Source organism: Callospermophilus lateralis, chromosome 3 (genome assembly GCF_048772815.1).
Source record: "Callospermophilus lateralis isolate mCalLat2 chromosome 3, mCalLat2.hap1, whole genome shotgun sequence".
NCBI classification, from domain to species: domain Eukaryota; kingdom Metazoa; phylum Chordata; class Mammalia; order Rodentia; family Sciuridae; genus Callospermophilus; species Callospermophilus lateralis.
The window spans coordinates 66,753,991-66,772,613 of NC_135307.1; the positions used below are offsets into that span (position 1 = coordinate 66,753,991).

The 18,623-nt window shown below is 40.5% G+C and overlaps 1 protein-coding gene across 2 annotated transcripts in view; it reads right to left on the reverse strand.

The window, feature by feature from the left end:
• The window catches only part of Mthfd1 (methylenetetrahydrofolate dehydrogenase, cyclohydrolase and formyltetrahydrofolate synthetase 1), a 68,108-nt gene that overhangs the window by 2,575 nt on the left and 46,910 nt on the right, over positions 1-18,623 (reverse strand). For both annotated transcript variants that reach the window (XM_076850377.2, XM_076850378.2), the window contains exons 17-26: positions 15,334-15,410; positions 14,562-14,702; positions 12,872-12,940; positions 12,476-12,587; positions 12,242-12,381; positions 9,290-9,331; positions 6,527-6,627; positions 5,531-5,708; positions 2,585-2,692; positions 2,006-2,158 (exon numbers count right to left, since the gene is read on the reverse strand). In XM_076850377.2, coding sequence (XP_076706492.1) covers positions 2,006-2,158; positions 2,585-2,692; positions 5,531-5,708; positions 6,527-6,627; positions 9,290-9,331; positions 12,242-12,381; positions 12,476-12,587; positions 12,872-12,940; positions 14,562-14,702; positions 15,334-15,410 — 1,121 coding nt within the window. The remainder of the gene's footprint in view (positions 1-2,005; positions 2,159-2,584; positions 2,693-5,530; positions 5,709-6,526; positions 6,628-9,289; positions 9,332-12,241; positions 12,382-12,475; positions 12,588-12,871; positions 12,941-14,561; positions 14,703-15,333; positions 15,411-18,623) is intronic.

The window sequence follows — 18,623 nt, forward strand, 5'->3', positions numbered from 1 at the left end:
TAAAAACGGTTCCCCAAACAGCAGTAAGATTTTCAGAGTTTTTACTCCTTCCCAAAGATGATTTTTTCCTTAAATATTGGTTATTAATAAGCAGAAAAAAATAAAATGATGTGTATACATATATAAAAACCTAGATATAAAATTCTGAAAAGAAGTCACCATGCTTTGAAGTGATACATAAATAAATCCTCTGAGCACTGCTGAGGCCCCACAGCAACCAAGAGGTATTAAGAACAGAATTATTAAGAGTGTTTAAGTCATTTGATTATGTGTGCAAGTCTTGGTCAAAGTTAAAGCTGAAGGCCCCTGAAGCCAAGTTTTATTCTCCATGAGAAAGTCTTGTACTGGGCAGGCTGGCTGTCTGAGCAGGCAGATGTGCACTGGCCTGACCACATCCAGCTCTGCTTTCATCTCTATGATTACCCTTCTTCATATGAACATGGAAAAGTAACCAGGCAGAGTGCAGCTACTGCTCTTGTGCTGATAAGTGCTGACAATTTCTCCAAAAGAACAGCATACATTTCTGCAGGTGCTGGTTTAACATTCCTATCAAAACAAAATTTCTACAAGCCCCAAACTGATGACCTTACATCATAAGACTAAGCCTCCTATTCTCTGGAGTGGCCAAGGAGGCAATAGTGTGCTGGCACTCGTGCTGATGCCATTGTTCCATGGTGATGTTGACCCACGCTGTGAGCTAGGGTCAATGGGCTCACACCTCTCATACCTTGCCTGAGACCAAAGTCAGCAGAGGTAAGAACTGAATTCAGCTCTGACATCATGCACTTTCAAAAGGATGCACAATGTCACCCCCTATCACTTTCTTACTATACTGAAAGAATGGCATAGCTTTAAAAGTACATCCATGCATTTCTTTTCTTTTTCTTTTTTCTTTTTTTGGTACTGGGGATTGAATTCGGGGCACTGAGCCACATCCCCAGCCTATTTTGTATTTTATTTAGAGACAGGGTCTCACTAAGTTGCTTAGCACCTCGCTAAATTGCTGAGGCTGGCTTTGAACTCTCGATCCTCCTGCCTCAGCCTCCTGAGGTGCTGAGATAACACGGGTGCAGCAATGTGCCTGGGGCATTTCTTTTTTATTATACTAGTCTAGTTTAATATTTCAATTCTGTTTTGCATGTGAGTACAATTTGTAAATTCAGGATAGCAGGCAGACCTAAGAGGAATCTTAGGCGAAAATCTATGTTAACGTTAGGACAACATTTGTCTAAACTACGATTATGTCCTTAATCATCTCTCTACCTTCCTATTATGTGTGTAAAACCTGTAAGTAAGCAAATTTGCTTTTTGTCTATGTATGATTCAGTTGTATTTTATGAAAGAATTTTGAGTAACAAAGATGATGACCTCCCTGAATTTTCGGCATAAACTCTAAACTTTTAGTCAGTAAAACCCTGGACATATAGAACCTCAGTCCTTACTCCTAGGACTGCTGGGAGGACTGAGTTATCTAGTATAAGGTGCCAAATAAACACTAATTATGATTATAATTGTCCCTCAGTAACATCAGGGGTTGGTTCCTGGATCTCCATGATTTCTAAAATCTGTAGATGCTCAAGTCCCTTATTTAAGATGATGTAATAGTTGCATATAACCTATGCACATCCTCTCCTATACTTTAAATTATCTCTAGATTACTTATAATGCAATGTAAATGCTATATAATTATTGAATCTACAGATACAGAACTCATGGCTATGAAGAGCTGCCTATATATTACCACTGACCCAACCTATCAATCGGTCCATCCTGGACTCAATCAAGGGCAAGTTACCACTGAATTTTTTATGCAGTAGTAGTCACAGTATCACATTTGAACTAACATCAATATGGTCCATAGCATGAGGATTAATCACAATAGGCCTAACTCCAACTTTCTTCTCAGCAGTGAACTTTGTTAATTTGGCATTTTATTGTCAACTTAACAATACATTTGGGATGAGAAGCACACATAAGTAGGCTCCTCTCTTGTGGCCTCACTTACCGTTCCTACTAAAGGGTAAAGAAAACCAGCCCCGACACTGGCACGGATGTCACGAATGGGCAGAACAAAGCCTGTGGGCACGCCTTTTTGCTCTGGGTTATGAGACAAGGACAAGTGTGTTTTGGCCATGCAGATGGGTAGATTCCCAAAGCCCTGGGAGGAAAGAGAACAAGAGTAGGACAAATGAAAAGTTGACAAATACAAAAAAGGATATCAGGGCATTCTGATTACAAGCTTCTTTAATTTATTTGAAATAGCTGATGACCTTCATGTTTATCTCTAGTTCTCTATCCTCCTGCTTAATAGAGGATGAGGATAAAACCGGGGAAAGGTTCTTGATATTTCAGTTATGACATTCCTCATATCCTCAAGGCTTTTCTATACATTCACATACGACATATGGGTAAAGGAAGACCCTGGATGGAATCACCTATCCAAACCCAGGATTTCAGAGATGAGAAGGCTGCTATTCAAAGAAGTGAAGCGGTGGGTGACTGGCAGGGCTGGGAGAACTCAGGGATTCTGACTCCAAGGCCTGCTTTGCAAAGGGAGGAAAAAACAAACTAGCCCAACGTCTACCTGCTTTGTGTAGACTTCAGCTTTCTGCTGAGCTTCAGGGAGTAATTCAATGTCATCAGCCCCATAGATCTTCTGCGCAATGATCCTGATTTTATCCTCAACTGGGAGCTAATACACAAGAAAGAAAAGAGAAACCATGACATGCATGAGGACTCCTCACAGGGACATGGTCACATTCCAGATCAGTGTCACTAAAAGGGTCATATTTTTTAATATACATATATTGATATGCAAATAATTTGAAGTTTATTGGTTTAGGAACATGTTAATTCCAAGCCCCAGATTTTTTTTTAAATTTTTATTTATTTATTTATTTTTAGTCATTCATGACAGTAGAATGCATTTTGATATATAATACATACATGGAAAGTACATACAGCAATCATATTGTCTATTCGATTCTGCTGCCCTTCCTATCCTCCCTACTCCTCCCCTCCTCTCCCACCCTTTCTCTCTATCCAATCTAATGTGACACACTTCTTTTTTTCTCTTTTTCTCATTACAACATCATATATGTATTCTGTATAACAATGAGGTTCTCCTTCCATCTTCTGTGCAACTCCCCTTCTCCCTCTTTTTCCCTCCCACCTCTCTTCCCTTTTTAGTGGTAGTCTTCTTCTCATGCTCTTCCTCCCTATCCCATTTTGAGTAACCCCCCTTATATCAGAGAAGACATTCGGCATTTTGTTTTTTAGGGATTGGCTAACTTCACTTAGCATAATCTGCTCTAATGCCATCCATTTGCCTGCAAATGCCATGATTTTATTATTTTTTTAGTGCTGAGTAATATTCCATTGTGTATAAATGCCACATTTTTTTAATCCAGTCATCTATTAAAAGGCATTTAGGTTGGTTCCACATTCTAGCTATTGTGAATTGTGCTGCTATAAACATTGATGTGACTGTGTCCCTGTAGTATGCTCTTCTTAGGTCTTTTGCTAAGCCCCAGATTTTTAAAAATTTTAATTTTTTAATATTTTTGTGATACTGGGGATTGAATTCAGGGGTGCTCTACCACCCCAGCACTTTTTATTTTGAGACAGGGGCTCATTAAGTTGTCCAGGCTACCCTCCAACTTGTAATCCTCCTGCCTTAGCCTCCCAAATATCTGGGATTACAACATGCCCATCCCAAGCCCAAGGTTTGATAAGTCCCATGGAAGTGAAATTATTTTGTCTGTATATAATTATACGTGAGTGTGTGTGTGTGTGTGTGTATTGTGTGTGTGTGTGTGTGTAGAGGGTATGGTTAGATACACTAATAGAAAGGTATACACACACACACACAAAATACTGTATTAAAATTAGTATTTTAACTGGTTCTCTACTCCTTAGCAATTAAGATTAAAAGAATATATTGGGCAAGTTTTTTTTTTTTGAAAGAAGTAATAAGCTTTATAAAAGTAAGAATTATACCTTTAAATAGTCATCATTTATGAAGGGGCTTTGTTTAATGGTCATGAATAAAATGAATATTCAATAAAAGTTTTAAAAAGATGCAACAGATTACTTTCATATGCATCTTATACCTGGGGCTTATTAAATGCCAAGGCACATTGAGAACTTCTGAAGCAAAAAGCACTTTGGCTGAGGGGTGATCTAAAACTAGCAGATATTGAATAAGACAAAAAGCAGTAGCTTTGTCTTATGTCAGAGCAGAGAAAAGCTCCAAGCAGAAATGGGTTAAAAAGTCCTTGTTACCCTACTTCTTCCATGTCTCTTGCTTGCTTTAAGAACTGTGGTTTCTGACTTAAGTGCTGTGGATAGGGGTTTAGAGAGAGTAACTGTAAGTACTTTGCACTTTGTGTACCATTTTCTAGAATGATGATTGGTTGAAAAGATTTTCAAACCCATCTATAAAAACCAGAGTTCAGGAGCTAGGGAGTAGCTCAGTGGTAGAGCACTGGCCTACCATATGAGAGCACCATTAAAACAAAATAAACACAAAATTCCATTAAAAAAAAAAAAAAAAACAGAGTTCAACAGGAGAATGTCTGTCAATAAGAGATTTTTTTTTTTTTTTTTGTACTGGGGATCGAACCTGTGTGCTTTATCACTGAGCCATATCCGGAACCCTTTGTATATTTTATTTTAAGACATAAAGTCCTGGGGCTGGGGATGTGGCTCAAGCGGTAGTGTGCTCGCCTGGCATGCGTGTGGCCCGGGTTCGATCCTCAGCACCACATACAAACAAAAGATGTTGTGTCCGCCGAAAACTAAAAAATAAATATTAAAATTCTCGCTTTCTCTCCCCCTTTCTCACTCTCTCTTTAAAAAAAAAAAAAAAAAGACATAAAGTCCTGCAAAGTTGCTTAAGGGCCTCACTAAATTGCTGAGGCTGGCCTTGAACTTGCAATCCTCCTGCCTTAGCCTCCCAAGTTGCTGAGATTACAAGCATGTGCCACCACTCCTGGCAAAGAAGTTAATTAATTGGCAGTGTATTATATCTGCAAGTGACAAAGAGGAACAAGACAAAGAGGAATCTGGCAGTGTATTATATCAATATAAATACTGTATTAAAAGCAGTCAGTATTTTACCTTTATTTTACAAGAGTAATTGAGTTTCTTCCTTCTGCTTTTTTATGTTTTTAATTTTTTTTTCAAAGTCTATGATATCTTGTAAAAACCAAGCCAGGAACTAGCTTATAGAATTACAACCAGAACTGCACCATACATTCCATATTCCTAACCGAGTTGCCAATTGTGGACATACTACTTAATGTTCGACCACATCCTGAAGTACATGGGACAGAGAACTGAAAACAAAATGCAATCTTACAGTTAACCGGAGCTGAGAGTCCAGTCTTTGGTCCTGTAACTCACCCATGTAGGAAGTGAAACCACAAGGTTGAGAGGCTGAAGCTGCTACACATGGGCTCTACAGAGTTAGCCACACAGAAACCTCACTATACTTTTTTTTTTCTTCCCCATATAGCAAGTAACCCACCTCAAGGTCATAAAGGAGCTGGAAGCTGCTGGGCACCTGTGCAGCTCTCTGGACAGCCTGAGCCAGGGCTAAAGCACCCTTGCCCCCTTCCGCCCAGTGAGTGCACTTGACGGCATCAAAGGCCCCATGTTCTCTGGCAAGGCGGCTAATGAGGTCCAGCTCGGCCTCTGTGTCTGTCCTGTAAAGGAGTGCTTCATGTTAAAGCATGGAAGATGGCTGGAAAGGACAAAGTACAACTTCTTTATGCCTTTAAAACCCATGTGAGATACCCACTGATAAATGGAAATCAGTCAATACAAATAATACTGCCTGGGTTTGAATCCTATCTTCACAACTAACTCCCTAGGTAACTTTTGGCCAAAACATCTTTATGTATCTCAAATCCCACATGGGTTAAAATGGCAATAATCACAGCACTTATTTCATTGGACTGTCATGAGGCTTAGATGGAAAGTACTTGGAACATTTCCAGAACACTATCAGGAATCAATAAATACTGGCTTTTCAAAAATTTGCTTTCCACTCTACTGCAGTGAGGCCATTATAACAAAACCCAAACCAGTACCAAAATGCCAAACAACCCACACAAGTCCTCGCATGAGCATTTCCAGCTCAACATGTTCAACTCCATCAAGACACCATCCCACCAGACCTAGAGAAATAATGGAAGACTGCAGGCAACAATCTTATGCTAGTACAAAAGGCCTCTATCAGCCAAAGGCATTAAACCTCCATCCTGTGTGCTATCTACCTTACTCAGTGTTTGAAAAGGGACCCCACAGGGACTGAATCTCACTTCTGGACCTTCAGAAGGTAAGGCAGTGAGTTTGCTGTGATATATGTGGTACCTGTCAAATTACAGGCTCAACCCGCAGGCTGTAACCAGTAGCAGCAACTGAAGAACAAAATGAAGCTAAAAGCACCTCTCAACAGTTAGCTATAGGAAATGCTTCCTGGCTATTTTCCACATTCCCCCCCTTTTATGCTTATACTTACTTGAATGCATTCACAGCCACCACTACAGGAACTCCAAACATTTTGGCATTTTCTATTTGTTTCCTCAAGTTACCGAAGCCTTTTTCAACCAGCTCCAAGTTCTGTAAAACAAGAGTGACAGGTCTGTAAGATCAGAGAGCAGATGGTTGCAGCTTCTTCTTAAAAGGCAAACGGCCTCCTTGAGTGAGTAGCCTTTCATTGCCAGGACACAGAGGCAAACCAACAAGTAAGAGAAAGGCCAATGAGGCAACTCACTCCTGGTGAGTGGATGCTGAGGAGGAGGAAGGAGCTGTAACTCCTCCTGCAGCACTGGAGCTATGCCTGTACCCTCATCACTTTGAAAACACAAGAGCTAGGGGATTTGTGGTCATTATACCACATCTATTAGCCACATCTTAATAGCTCTGCTGCTGTTTGAAGGGGATGAGTTGCCCCTACCTAAATGATGTTTATGGATTGTATACACACATATGCTACAAAAATACAGACTCTTTTCAGCACAGTATAATCCCTTCCATTAGAAAACAGAGCCTGGCACAAAAGAGGCATTCACTATCCTTTACTGTAGAAGACCTATGACGACATCAGTGATGCTCTCACAGGCTTGCAATCCTAGTTATTTGGGAGGCCAAGGCAGGAGGATCTCTTGAGTCCAGGAATTTGAGACCAGCCTGGGCAACATAGTGAGAACCTCATTTCAAAAACAAAAAACAAAACAGACAAAAAAAGGCCAGGCCCAGTGGCAAACACATATAACCTATAATCCCAGTAATTTGGGGGGCTAATTTGAGAGGCTAACGTCAGAGAATTGAAAGTTCTAGGCCAGGCTCAGCAACATGAGACCTGTAAAAAATAAAAAAGACGAGATTCAATGTAGTATCACACACAAAAAAAATAACCAAATACTAAGGAAACATATCTTTAAATGTTACTGCAGTTCTGCTTGCACCATTGGAAAATTGCAAATACTACTAACCTCTGTTACAGGGGTTCAGGCCACGGAAGTATAACCTCACTCAATAAATATTCATCATGCAGATGTTATGAAAAGTGACACTGATCTGTGTTAGCATAGAGTCCACCCAAGATGTACTAAAGTTGCACAACTAAGGACAGCTTACTTTTTTTTTGTACAAAAAGTACTTGAATAATTCAAGAAAAATTTTTAAATATTAAAATTTACAGAAATTCCAATCACTTATTATATTCTTGTAATGTTTAACTTAAAAAAAAAAACAAAGGGTATGTTACTGTCATTAGCTTAAAAATATATCAAGAGACTGGGGTATAACTCAGTGGTAGGGTGCTTGCTTAGTATGAGTAAGACCTTGGGTTTTATCCCTAGAATTGAAAAAAAAATTAAATAAAAATAACCCCAAAAGATTATATATTTAAAAAAATATATATAGTCATCATCTCCAAAAATACATATACATAATGATATGTACACATATATACCATGAAAAAACCCTAGTAGTATTAGTGCCTGATTGTGAACCCCTCAAACAGCAACAGGTTAAAGGTAGAAAACAAATAGGCTCATTATAAATGTGACTTATGGGTTTTTTTCTTTAATAATTGTAAACTAAGGTTAGGATTTATCTGGCATTTTAAAAAGCATTGCTAATTCTTAACCTCTAATAACATGAAATCCAATTCATATGTAAGACTGATTGAGAAGGGTTTAAACAAGTAGAATTTCTTAAATGAAGACACCAGCTGGGCCAGTTTGGGGCAGTCACTGTAATTAGACACAGGAGAGGCTGTGGGGTGGCAGAAGGGCCAGAACTGTGAATTCCCCTCCTACGCATGACTCAGACGAATGACCATAAAAGGCAAATCATCACGCAGAAGACAGGCAGATTCAAGGCACCAACAGTTTTTTTCTAGCCAATTTTGAAATACTTTATTTGAGACCTACATAATGACCCTGTATTACTGGATAATGTAAAGGCCTCCAAAAGGCAGAAAAATTGAATTAACCATGACAGTAGATGACCCTGCAACTTATCTGAGGGCCTGTTTGTCATGGAGCCACCAAATCTGGCTCTAGAGATGTTTCTTTGATGGTAAACATTATCAATATGAAAAGGTTTGTTCTCATAAATTGTTCTCTGGCTCCTGCTTGATACTATAAACGAATCAGCTTATGAAAGATGTCCCTACAAAACAACCAGAATATTATTATCTTGGCTCTTTAATATGTGCTTAAATCTGCAGAGGAAAAGGTTATTTCTAAAAGGTTCCTACTTGCTTCTGATTTCAATGGCATTAGGGACTCATCCTGCCAATGCAGGGAAGACAGTCCAGGAAACTTCCTTTGGGTTAGTTAGGGCTGGGTTTTTCAACCTCAGTACTACTGACATTTTGAGCTGGATAATTCTTCACTGGGGGGCTATCCTGCTCACTATAGAATTTTAAACAGCATCCTTGTCCTCTATCCACTAGATGCCAGGTACACTCCCCACCCCCAGCTATAAAAAATGTCCTTAGACACAGCCATGTCCCATATCCCAGGAGATCAAAATCACCCCACTGAGAACTAGTTATGGGTCTGTATCAGTGGTTTACTGATATCTTCTGTGAGGCAGTTCCACTTACTACTACTCATTTAATACAACCTTCAGTATGTTGCCTTTTAGCATCCTGAACTCCCAGGAGCAACCCTGGATCATAACCACATCCATTTCATTTCCCCATGGGCCAGGTTGATTTGGGATATGGTGCTTTCTAAGGCAAATAATTAGAAATAACAGAAGTTACCTCTTCTATGTAATCCTTCGGAAGAGGCAGTCCAGCAGTGACCTGCAAGGAAAGGACACGAAATCAGATGCACTCCCTACTTACAATTAGGCTCTAGCTTAAAGTGGTGTTTGTCCTGGGTAACGCGTGCAAGGCTGCATGCTTGGGGGTTATACAGCGGTAGAGGTTGCTTCCTGCCCCAAGGACTTAGGGCAAGTGACCAAGCACACAGCACAGAGCAAGAACTCCTTTGAGCAAAGTGGAGGACTTCCCCCCCGCCCTAGGATTTTGTTGTTGTTGTTTAATGCCTTTATTTTTATTTATTTATTTTTATGTGGTGCTGAGTATCGAACCCAGGGCCTCACACGTGCTAGGTGAGCACTCTACCATTAAGCCAAAGTGGGGGACTTTTGTGAGGTAAAGTAAGAGGTGAGAAATGACAGATCTATGACAGCGGAGGTCAAAAGGAACACGTTCCAGGCAGGACCAGTGTCCTCAGCAAGTGAAGAAAACTGCAGCAGGGGAGGAGTAAAGGTGAGCATGAGAAAGGCAGCAGCCAGGCCTGCAAAGATCACCCTGGGATGTCAGTTGATGGAACCTGTGGTGACCCTGTCATAGATTCAAGAGCTGGTCCACAGGGCCAGCCAATATCTTGGGGGAGCCAAACCCTGGCACAGGTATAATACAAGCGAGGGAAAACAACAGAATTCCATCATAGAGGACAACTGAAAGCAACTAAATACTTAAGCAGTGGGTTCATTGTGTGTAGATGCCTGGGTACCATGTCCTGATCTCTACAGTGGTTCAGCTATGCTGCATCCCCAGGGATGAGCAAGGGGATCAAGGTGCTAATTCCATGGACCCAGCATGGTTGGCAGATGGTAATGAAGAACACTCCAGGTCAGTCTGCCTGAGTTCTTCAGGGAGACTACCATGCTCCAACTTCAGGGGGCCATGTGGAGGCAGGGCAGGAAGCAAGGAGCTTACACATCTTTCCATCTGCAAGGTCATGTGGGCAGCAGGTCTAAGTTCTTGATAGAGTTGTACATGCAAAGCCCCCTCTCGGGGCTGGCCAGAGTAAGTACCCAGAATTCTTGCTGTTCAGATCACAAGGTCAGGAGGAATGAAGCAAAGGAGGGACAATAGTATGTAGATGAAAGAGAGGAATATTGGCTACGAAAAGGGGAGCTTATCCTGCACTGCTAGCAGAAAGGGGTGTCCTGGGTCAGAAGTGCCTTTAGTACCCCAGGAATAACTAAGATCCAGAGCTCTGGGAGGTGTGTTGGAGTGTGGAGGGCACCCACTGTCACACTGTGGTCTGAGAAACCTAAGTCTTCAAACAGCCCTGAGGCCAAAACTGTTTTCCTAATAGAGTCAAGATCTCAGGGTCCTTTTCACGCATTCTCTCATTAAGTATAAAATGGACTTTTCAGAGATTATTATGTGACACAAGATATCACAACAGGTCAAATACAAAGATGAGAATCCAGCTGTCTTCAGCTAACCAGATACAGAAGTGATCTAAAAATAGATGATACCCATTTTTTTTTCAAAAACTATAGTAACTTTCATAGAAGTTCTTTATGTTAATGTATAACTCAATGCTAGTTTCTAATATAGTATAACTCACATAAGCAGAAGCTCTCATAAGCCTTCAACAATCTTTTTTTAAATGCCAGGAATCAAAATCTTCAAAGAATTTTAAGAGTACCAAAGAGGATCTGAAGCCAAAATACTTGAGGATCATTACAGTAGGAAATGCTGGTCACCTCACTAAGAAACACTGATTTTATTCAGTAGATGAGGGAGATCTTATTTCCCAAGTTATAATACAAGTTCCTAGAGAATAGGAATTTAATTTCAGTGTTTTCTGAAAACTAGCACCATGTCTTTCTATGCTGGTGCTGATTAAAACATGTTAAAATGCTAGAATAAATAGTGTAATGGCGGGGGGGGGGGGAGTACTGGGGATTGAACCTAGGGGTGCTTTACCACTGAGCTATATCCCTAAACCTTTTATTTTTTATTTTGAAAAAAGTTCTCACTAAATTGCTTAGGGCTGGATGTGGTGGTGCATGCCTATAAATCCCAGTGGCTCAGGAGGCTGAGGCAGGAGGATCATGAGTTCAAAGCCAGCCTTAGCAAAAGTGAGGCCCTAAGCAATTCAGTGAGACCCTGTCTTTAAATAAAATACAAAACAGGGCTGGGGATGTGGCTCAGTGTCCAAGTGCCCCTGGGTTCAATCCCTAGTATTTAAACTAAATTGCTTAGGGCCTTTCTAAATTGCTGAGGCTAGCCTCAAACTTGTGATCCTCCTATCTCAGCCTCCCAAGTCAATGAGACTGCAGGCATGCAATACAATGCCCAGCAAAAAGTGCAATTCCTAAGGAATTGGAATTCAGGAAAACCTAGTACAGGTTGAAGCAGAAGATAAGCTAGTCTAATACCTGCTTCTTTATCACCCAGTAGTCCTAAGAGGCTCTATCATTCTCCTTCACCTGCCCTCACTGAACAGGCCTCTGCCCTCCTGCTGTCAGTGGCCCTGTCCACCAAGAACTTCTCAAGGAACTGACTTGTGCCTCAGCTCAATGGTGTGGTTGGCTGGCTGCCAATGTCCCTATTTAGAAGTAAAATGAGATTCAGATTTACAGAGAACAGGCTGACATAAAGGAGCTTTTTTGTGCGTCGTATAGCTAAGCACATGTCCTTGGAGGAGTTTAGATACTGTCAGATGTTTCCTTAGAAAGGCAGGCCACAAAGCCAATTTCAGCCCTCTTAAAATGCCAAGAGCTGACGACATGCCTATGAGTGATAAGGCGGACAGCACTGAGCTGTGTGACCACCCCTTGCTTTAGCACCCTGTTAACTATGAGGACAAGAGCAGGTTACTGTTGATGCAGGCAGAGTTATCCAACTTCTTTCGAGCCGCTGAACATTCCTGATAATCAGACCCTTCTGACCCTAGATCCTCACCGTGGGGCCGCCACCGTGCATCTTAAGAGCTCTGACAGTTGCAACAAGCACCACCACATGAGGGCGGAGACCAGAATATCGGCATTTGATGTTAAAAAACTTTTCCATTCCAATGTCTGCTCCGAATCCTGCTTCGGTCACTGCAAGGGAGGAGAAGAGCAACTGTAAAAATGCCATCCCAACCCCCCAAGTTCCAGGAAAAAGCCTGTTCACTGACGTTGCAAAAGTACTCACCGACAAAGCCCTCTGGGCCAACAAGCTTGAGCGCAATCCGGTCTGCAATGATGGAGGAATTCCCGTGTGCAATGTTGGCAAAAGGTCCCGCATGGACAAACACCGGGGTGCCCTGTGGAAACCAGGACACCATGAGCAGCACCATCAACCCTGCTTCAAAATGGGATCATGCAGTCAGGAGCATGGAATTTAGTTGGAATTTTAAAGAAAACTTCCCACAGGGAAAGTACAAAGCCATCTCGTATATTTCAGTATTCTCCCAGTCACAACTGTCAGAAAGATAAGAAAGAGATGAGCAGTAGAAAAGCTCTCTGACTGCCCAAGGAAAGCGTACTTTCTAATCACTGCTCTGAAAGTCAAAAACCAATTCTGGAGGACAGGGATTCCTCTGCTCACCTCTAATGTCTGCATAAGATTGGGCTTGATTGCATCCTTCATCAGTACCGTCAGTGCACCACTCACCCCCTACGAGACAAATGCAGGAAGTATCAGCTCGAGCCAGCAAGAAAATAAACAACCTTTGACATTCTAACTGTTCCCTTTTTAGTCATCTTGGACCAATTAGTAGTTTCAGCTAAACTAGACCATTCATTGAAGCTACCAGTTATTTTAAGCAGGGAAAACAAGTGGAATGAAAATGATATTCACATGCAATTTCTGGAAAAACATGTTCTAGAAACAAGCATCTCAATCAAGCTCTGTTGCTGACTAATGTGAAGAATCCATTTCAGGCTCATTTACAACACAGAAATGCTAGTTCCTAGAGGAATGCATTATTTGTAACTTTGGAATCTGAACAGAAATTCATTATGTGTTTCCCAAAACTGAAATTAAAATATTACCCAAAAATTCAATACCAACTCTTAGACATCAGGTCCCCCATTTTTTCTTTCAGTGCTGGAAATTGAATCCAGGTCACTCTACCACTGAGCTACATCCCCCAGCTCTTTTTATTTGAGACAAGGTTTCCCTAAGTTGCTGAGGCTAGCCTTGAACTCGTGATCTTCTTGCTCCAGGTTCCTCCTTTAAGCCATCCATATAGCCAAACAAATTGGTGACAATGGGAAATAAAGCAATAATTCCCATTTATACTAAATTTTTTTTCTTTTCTTTCGTGGGTGATTGCTAGATATCAAACCCTCATGCATACTAGGCAAGTTCTCTAATACATAATCCTATATTCAATATTAATGAGTTTCTAAATTTAAGGCAAGGATGTTAAAATTTAAAATACATATTAAATTCATATATTTGACTATGAAAACAGAAAGTTAATACTTTCTCTCTTTTCTAAATTCTTCTGCCATACCACTATCACAAGTCAACTAATTTGGTTAATACAATATAGGTTTTAGAAGTTGAACTATAATAAGATTCTCATTCTGCAGGGTACCACAGCACACACCTGTAATCCCAGCTACCTGGGAAACTGAAGAAGGATTTCAAGTTCAAGGTCAGCCCCAGCAACTTAGCAAGATACTATCTCAAAATAAAAAGGGCCGTGGATGTAGCTTAGTGTTACAATGCTTGCCTTACATATATGAGGCCTTAGGTTCAACTCCCACTACCACAAAACATACAAAACCCCCCAAACAAAAAAAATTCTCATTTCAAATCTCCTATTACCAGACAGTTCAGAAATAACTCTGAAGTAGACAGCCAACTTAGTATGACCATCAACGAAATGGCTAATGAGTTTTTCCAATGCAGTTATCTGGATAGATGCAGGGCTAAAAGCCCCAAGAGGCCTCTGTGCAGGAAGCCACATGTCATGGGGAGGAGGCCAGGAGTGACTCCAAATTCACTTACTAAAAGCCTCACTTGGCCTCTAGATGTTCTCTGAAAATTGAAGCCATAAACTAACAGGATGAAGACATTCCTTAAATCATCTGGAGCATAACACCTATTATTCACTATGAATTACTATTTACAAATTTCATAGTTATCTTATCATTAGCATAATCATACTGATGAGTAGATTACAATGTCTTAAGAAGGGCATAGTTTTTGTTAGTAGTAACCACTGAGAGACCCTAGGACTGTGGGCTCCAATGTGTCATCAAGCCTGGCATGCCTGGGCACTCACCAGATCTTCAGCACTGATGGGCTCCCCTTTCTTGCTGGATGCCACCACCATTTTGCCCAGCCTCTCTCTCATGTCTTCCAGAGAACTGGTGAGAGCCAACACCGCCATGATTTCACTGGCCACAGAGATATCAAACTGCGCCTGTGGGCAGGAAAAAGAGATAAGAACAAAACCTCTGTGTTAAACTGATTTTTTTTTTTTAATTGCAAAATGTCATCCTATTTGGCATCCTATGCCTTAAATAAATACTTAAAAAGTTGGTATAGCAGATACTACACAAAGAATTTCATAAAAATGATCTTGTAATAGAAAATTTTTAAATTACTTATTCCAAGTTCTTGAGTAGCCAATTTTAAAAAATAAATGTTCTAGAATGACCAGATAGCTATTGTTTTATCCCTGTGAAGGCAGCTTGGAATTGTGTTTATGGTTTCCCCAAACAAGGGACAAAACAGTCACTTTTATGGAGAGACATTTTGTCAAATGACCACAAAAGAGGAGGAATTTTAACCAATTTATATACAAGGATATTCACTTGGACCTCTCCACCTCCAGGAAAAAAATGCTGGGGGAAAAACACACAGGTGACACATGGGATTTATTGCAAAAGCTGTCAGGAGTGCTCAATATCACACCTACTCACTTCCATTTTAAAAGGGAGAAGGCAGAAGAACACCTGGCAGTATCAGTCGTACAGGGAGGATGGAGGAGGATAGAGCAGCAAGATCTAGTTCACACAAGCTAATTTACTTGGGAAGGAACAAATAGTTACCGTCCGTGTGTGCCCTTTCTCTGTTGGAGCCTGTCCAATGGTGATCTTCCTCAGGAATCTGTCATTGGTGTCCAACACTACAATGGAAAGGGAAGACATAGAATGGTGTTTAGTAAAAGGACCTGCTTAAGGGAGCAGCAGAGCTTTGATGGCAAAGTTAGAGTATGAGTTAAGAAATAATATTCACATACCAGAAATGTACAGGAATTATTTTTAAAGCAAGTGAATGTGGAGTGGCTATTTTTATTTCATCTAGAGAATTCAAACAACTAATTAGAAATCTGGAATCTATTTTTTTTGTACCAGAGATTGAACCCAGAGGTGCTTAACCATTGAGCCACATCCCTAGCCTATTTTATTTTTTATTTTGAGATAAGGACTCACTAAGTTGCTCAGTCTGGCTTTGAACTTGTAATCCTCCTGCCTCAGGCTTCCAAGCCACTGGGATTATAGGTGTGCACCACTGTGCCCAGCTGGAATCTATTTTTAAGCAAATTCTATATTACAAGAAACATAGAGCAGTCCACTCTTTAAAATGGTTGAGGTTTGTGTTGCTCTGTGGAGGAACTTGTTAACCTTATTCCATTCTAAGAAACCAGAGACATAAACTCACAGCAAATGCCAATGCCTTTTGAAAACATACCAGGTAAAAGGCTTGGTCTTTCCTTTGGCACATTCTATTCAAATGATAGAATATACATCTAATTATATAACTTTGGAAAACTCGGCACAGGTCACCCAACTATATATAATCCTACCTCCTAGTACTATGGTAGTGCCTCCCTAACTTTGGCTTTTTTATGCATGATATAGGAAAAATATATGTGTGTCCTACATTCCTGGCACAAAGCTCCGAGAGCCTTTGGAATTTTAAGGGTGATAGGAGTGTCTTGTTATTCATAAAAAAAATCCCTTTTAATCACATGAGTTTATTCTAATAAGGTAACAGTCCCCTAAAGAGAAGAAGGAGGGTCCTGGTCACCAAAAGATTAAATGATTGGAAGTCTGGAAATTCCAGCCCCATCCACCAACCCCAAGAAGAGTATTAGGGGAGAGAGATCAAGGTCTATGAAAAACTCTTGAATAATAAGATATCTTGATGAGTTTGCAGGCTGGGGAACACATCAAGGTGCTAGGAAGGTGATGTATCCTGCCTATCTTCCATCTGACTATTTTTTTTTTAATTTTTATAGTTATACATGGACACAATATCTTTATTTTGTTTATTTATTTGTATGTGGTGCTGAGGATCAAACCCAGTACCTCACATGTGCAAGGCAAGTGCTCTGCCACTGAACCAAAACCCCAGCCCTCCGTCAGACTAGTCTTTTTTTTTTTTTTAAATACTTATTTTGTTTTTAGCTGTAGTTGGTCACAATACCTTTGTTTTTATTTATTTATTTGTGGTGCTGAGGATCGAACCCAGGGCCTCGCACGCACTAAGCAAGCGCTCTACTGCTGAGCCACAACCCCAGCTCCAGACTACTCTTGAGTTATATCTTTTATAATAAACTAGCAAGCAGGGAATGGTGGCATAGGCCTGTAATCTCAGTGATTTAGGAGGCTGAGGAGGAGGATCGCAAGTTAGAGGCCAGACTAGGCAATTTAGCAAGATCCTGTCTCAAAATGATTTTTAAAATACAAAGTGCTAGGGGTATAGCTCAATGATAGAGTTCCCTGGGGCAGAGTGCCCTGGGGTTCAATCCCTAGTACTGAAATAAATAAATACACACACACACACACACACACACACACATACACAAACAGATGAACATAAATAGCATATCCTTGAGTCCTGAATTGGATTTAGCAAATGATCAAACTTAAGGAGGAGGTCATGGGAGCCTCCAATTTACAGCCAGGTGACATTTTGGGCTTGGGATTAAAGTATGCAGTAGGGAGGGCACATTGAGAGATGGACCCTTGGGCTGGGGAGGTGGCTCAAGTGGTAGCGCTCTCGCCTGGCATGCGTGCGGCCCGGGTTCGATCTTCAGCACCACATATAAACAAAGATGTTGTGTCTGCCGAAAACTAAAAAATGAGTATTAAAAAATTCTCTCTCTCTCTCTAAAAAAAAAAAAAATTGAGAGAGAGATGGACCCTTAACTTCAGACTGTGTCAGATGGGGTTAAATTGGGAGATACCCCGTCAGTATCCACTGGAAAACTGAACTGAATTATTCTGGGAGGAAAAAACAAAACCTCCAGACATCTGATGTCAGAAGGAAAGTACTGAGAGCAGTGTGGGCACACAGGGGAATAAGAGCAGCCACTTCTGCATGAAATGCCAAGCACACCAACAGCAAAGCCCAAAACAGACAACCACCAAGCCAAAGTGGAACCCAGTTCATAGGCAAAAGGAGTCAAAGAGGAGAAGCATTTATATTTTTCCAATTTTGAGGATTAAACCCAGGGCCTATGCATATGAGGTAGGAGCTCTACCACTGAAGAACCAAGGAAAAGTATTTTTAAGGAACTCGGTAACATGAATTAGTTTGTATAAGAACTACAATAGGGCTGGGGTTGTAGCTCAGTGGTAGAGTGCTCACCGCGCATGTGGAAAAAACTGGGTTTGATCCTCAGCACCACATGCAAATAAAATAAAGGTATGTGTCCATCTACAACTAAAAAAATATTTTAAAAAAACAAACTATAATAATGTTTGGAGCATGTACTTAGCATACACAAGGCTTTGGGTTCAATCTCACCAAAAAAGACTAATGACTTAAACACCAAAAGCAGTGTAATCTGCCATACTCAGGAGACACACAGCCTTACTCAGTAAGTGCACAAAACAATGTGTTGTTGGAGTTACACCTTACTTTTCAAAATACATACTATCCAGTTCCTTATAACTAATTTTTCTGTATCAAATAGCTAGTTGATATTTGTGATCCATTTTTTGTCTGTCAAGAATAGACACAAAGCAAAAAAAAAGTAAATGAGATATTAAATTTTCAAAATGGATCTTTAGTTTATTCCTGGTAAAACATTATACCATCTATTTAAAACTGCTGAAGCAAAGGCAGACCTACCAGTGTGGTTTTAGATATTAAGCGTGTCATCTTAAAAACACCATTAACAGTTTCCATGCCAATAAAAATCACAAAAACAGCCAATATATTGCCCTTTAGCTGTATTCTGCATGATGATGAGAATTTTTTCTCAGCAGTAATATAAAATAGATGGATGCACCCTTGGTACAAAATAAAATTGTAAGCCATGCTAATTGTGCGTGGAGAAAAGCAACATATGGTGGTGGAGCCGGGCAACTCACTAGCTAAATTCCTA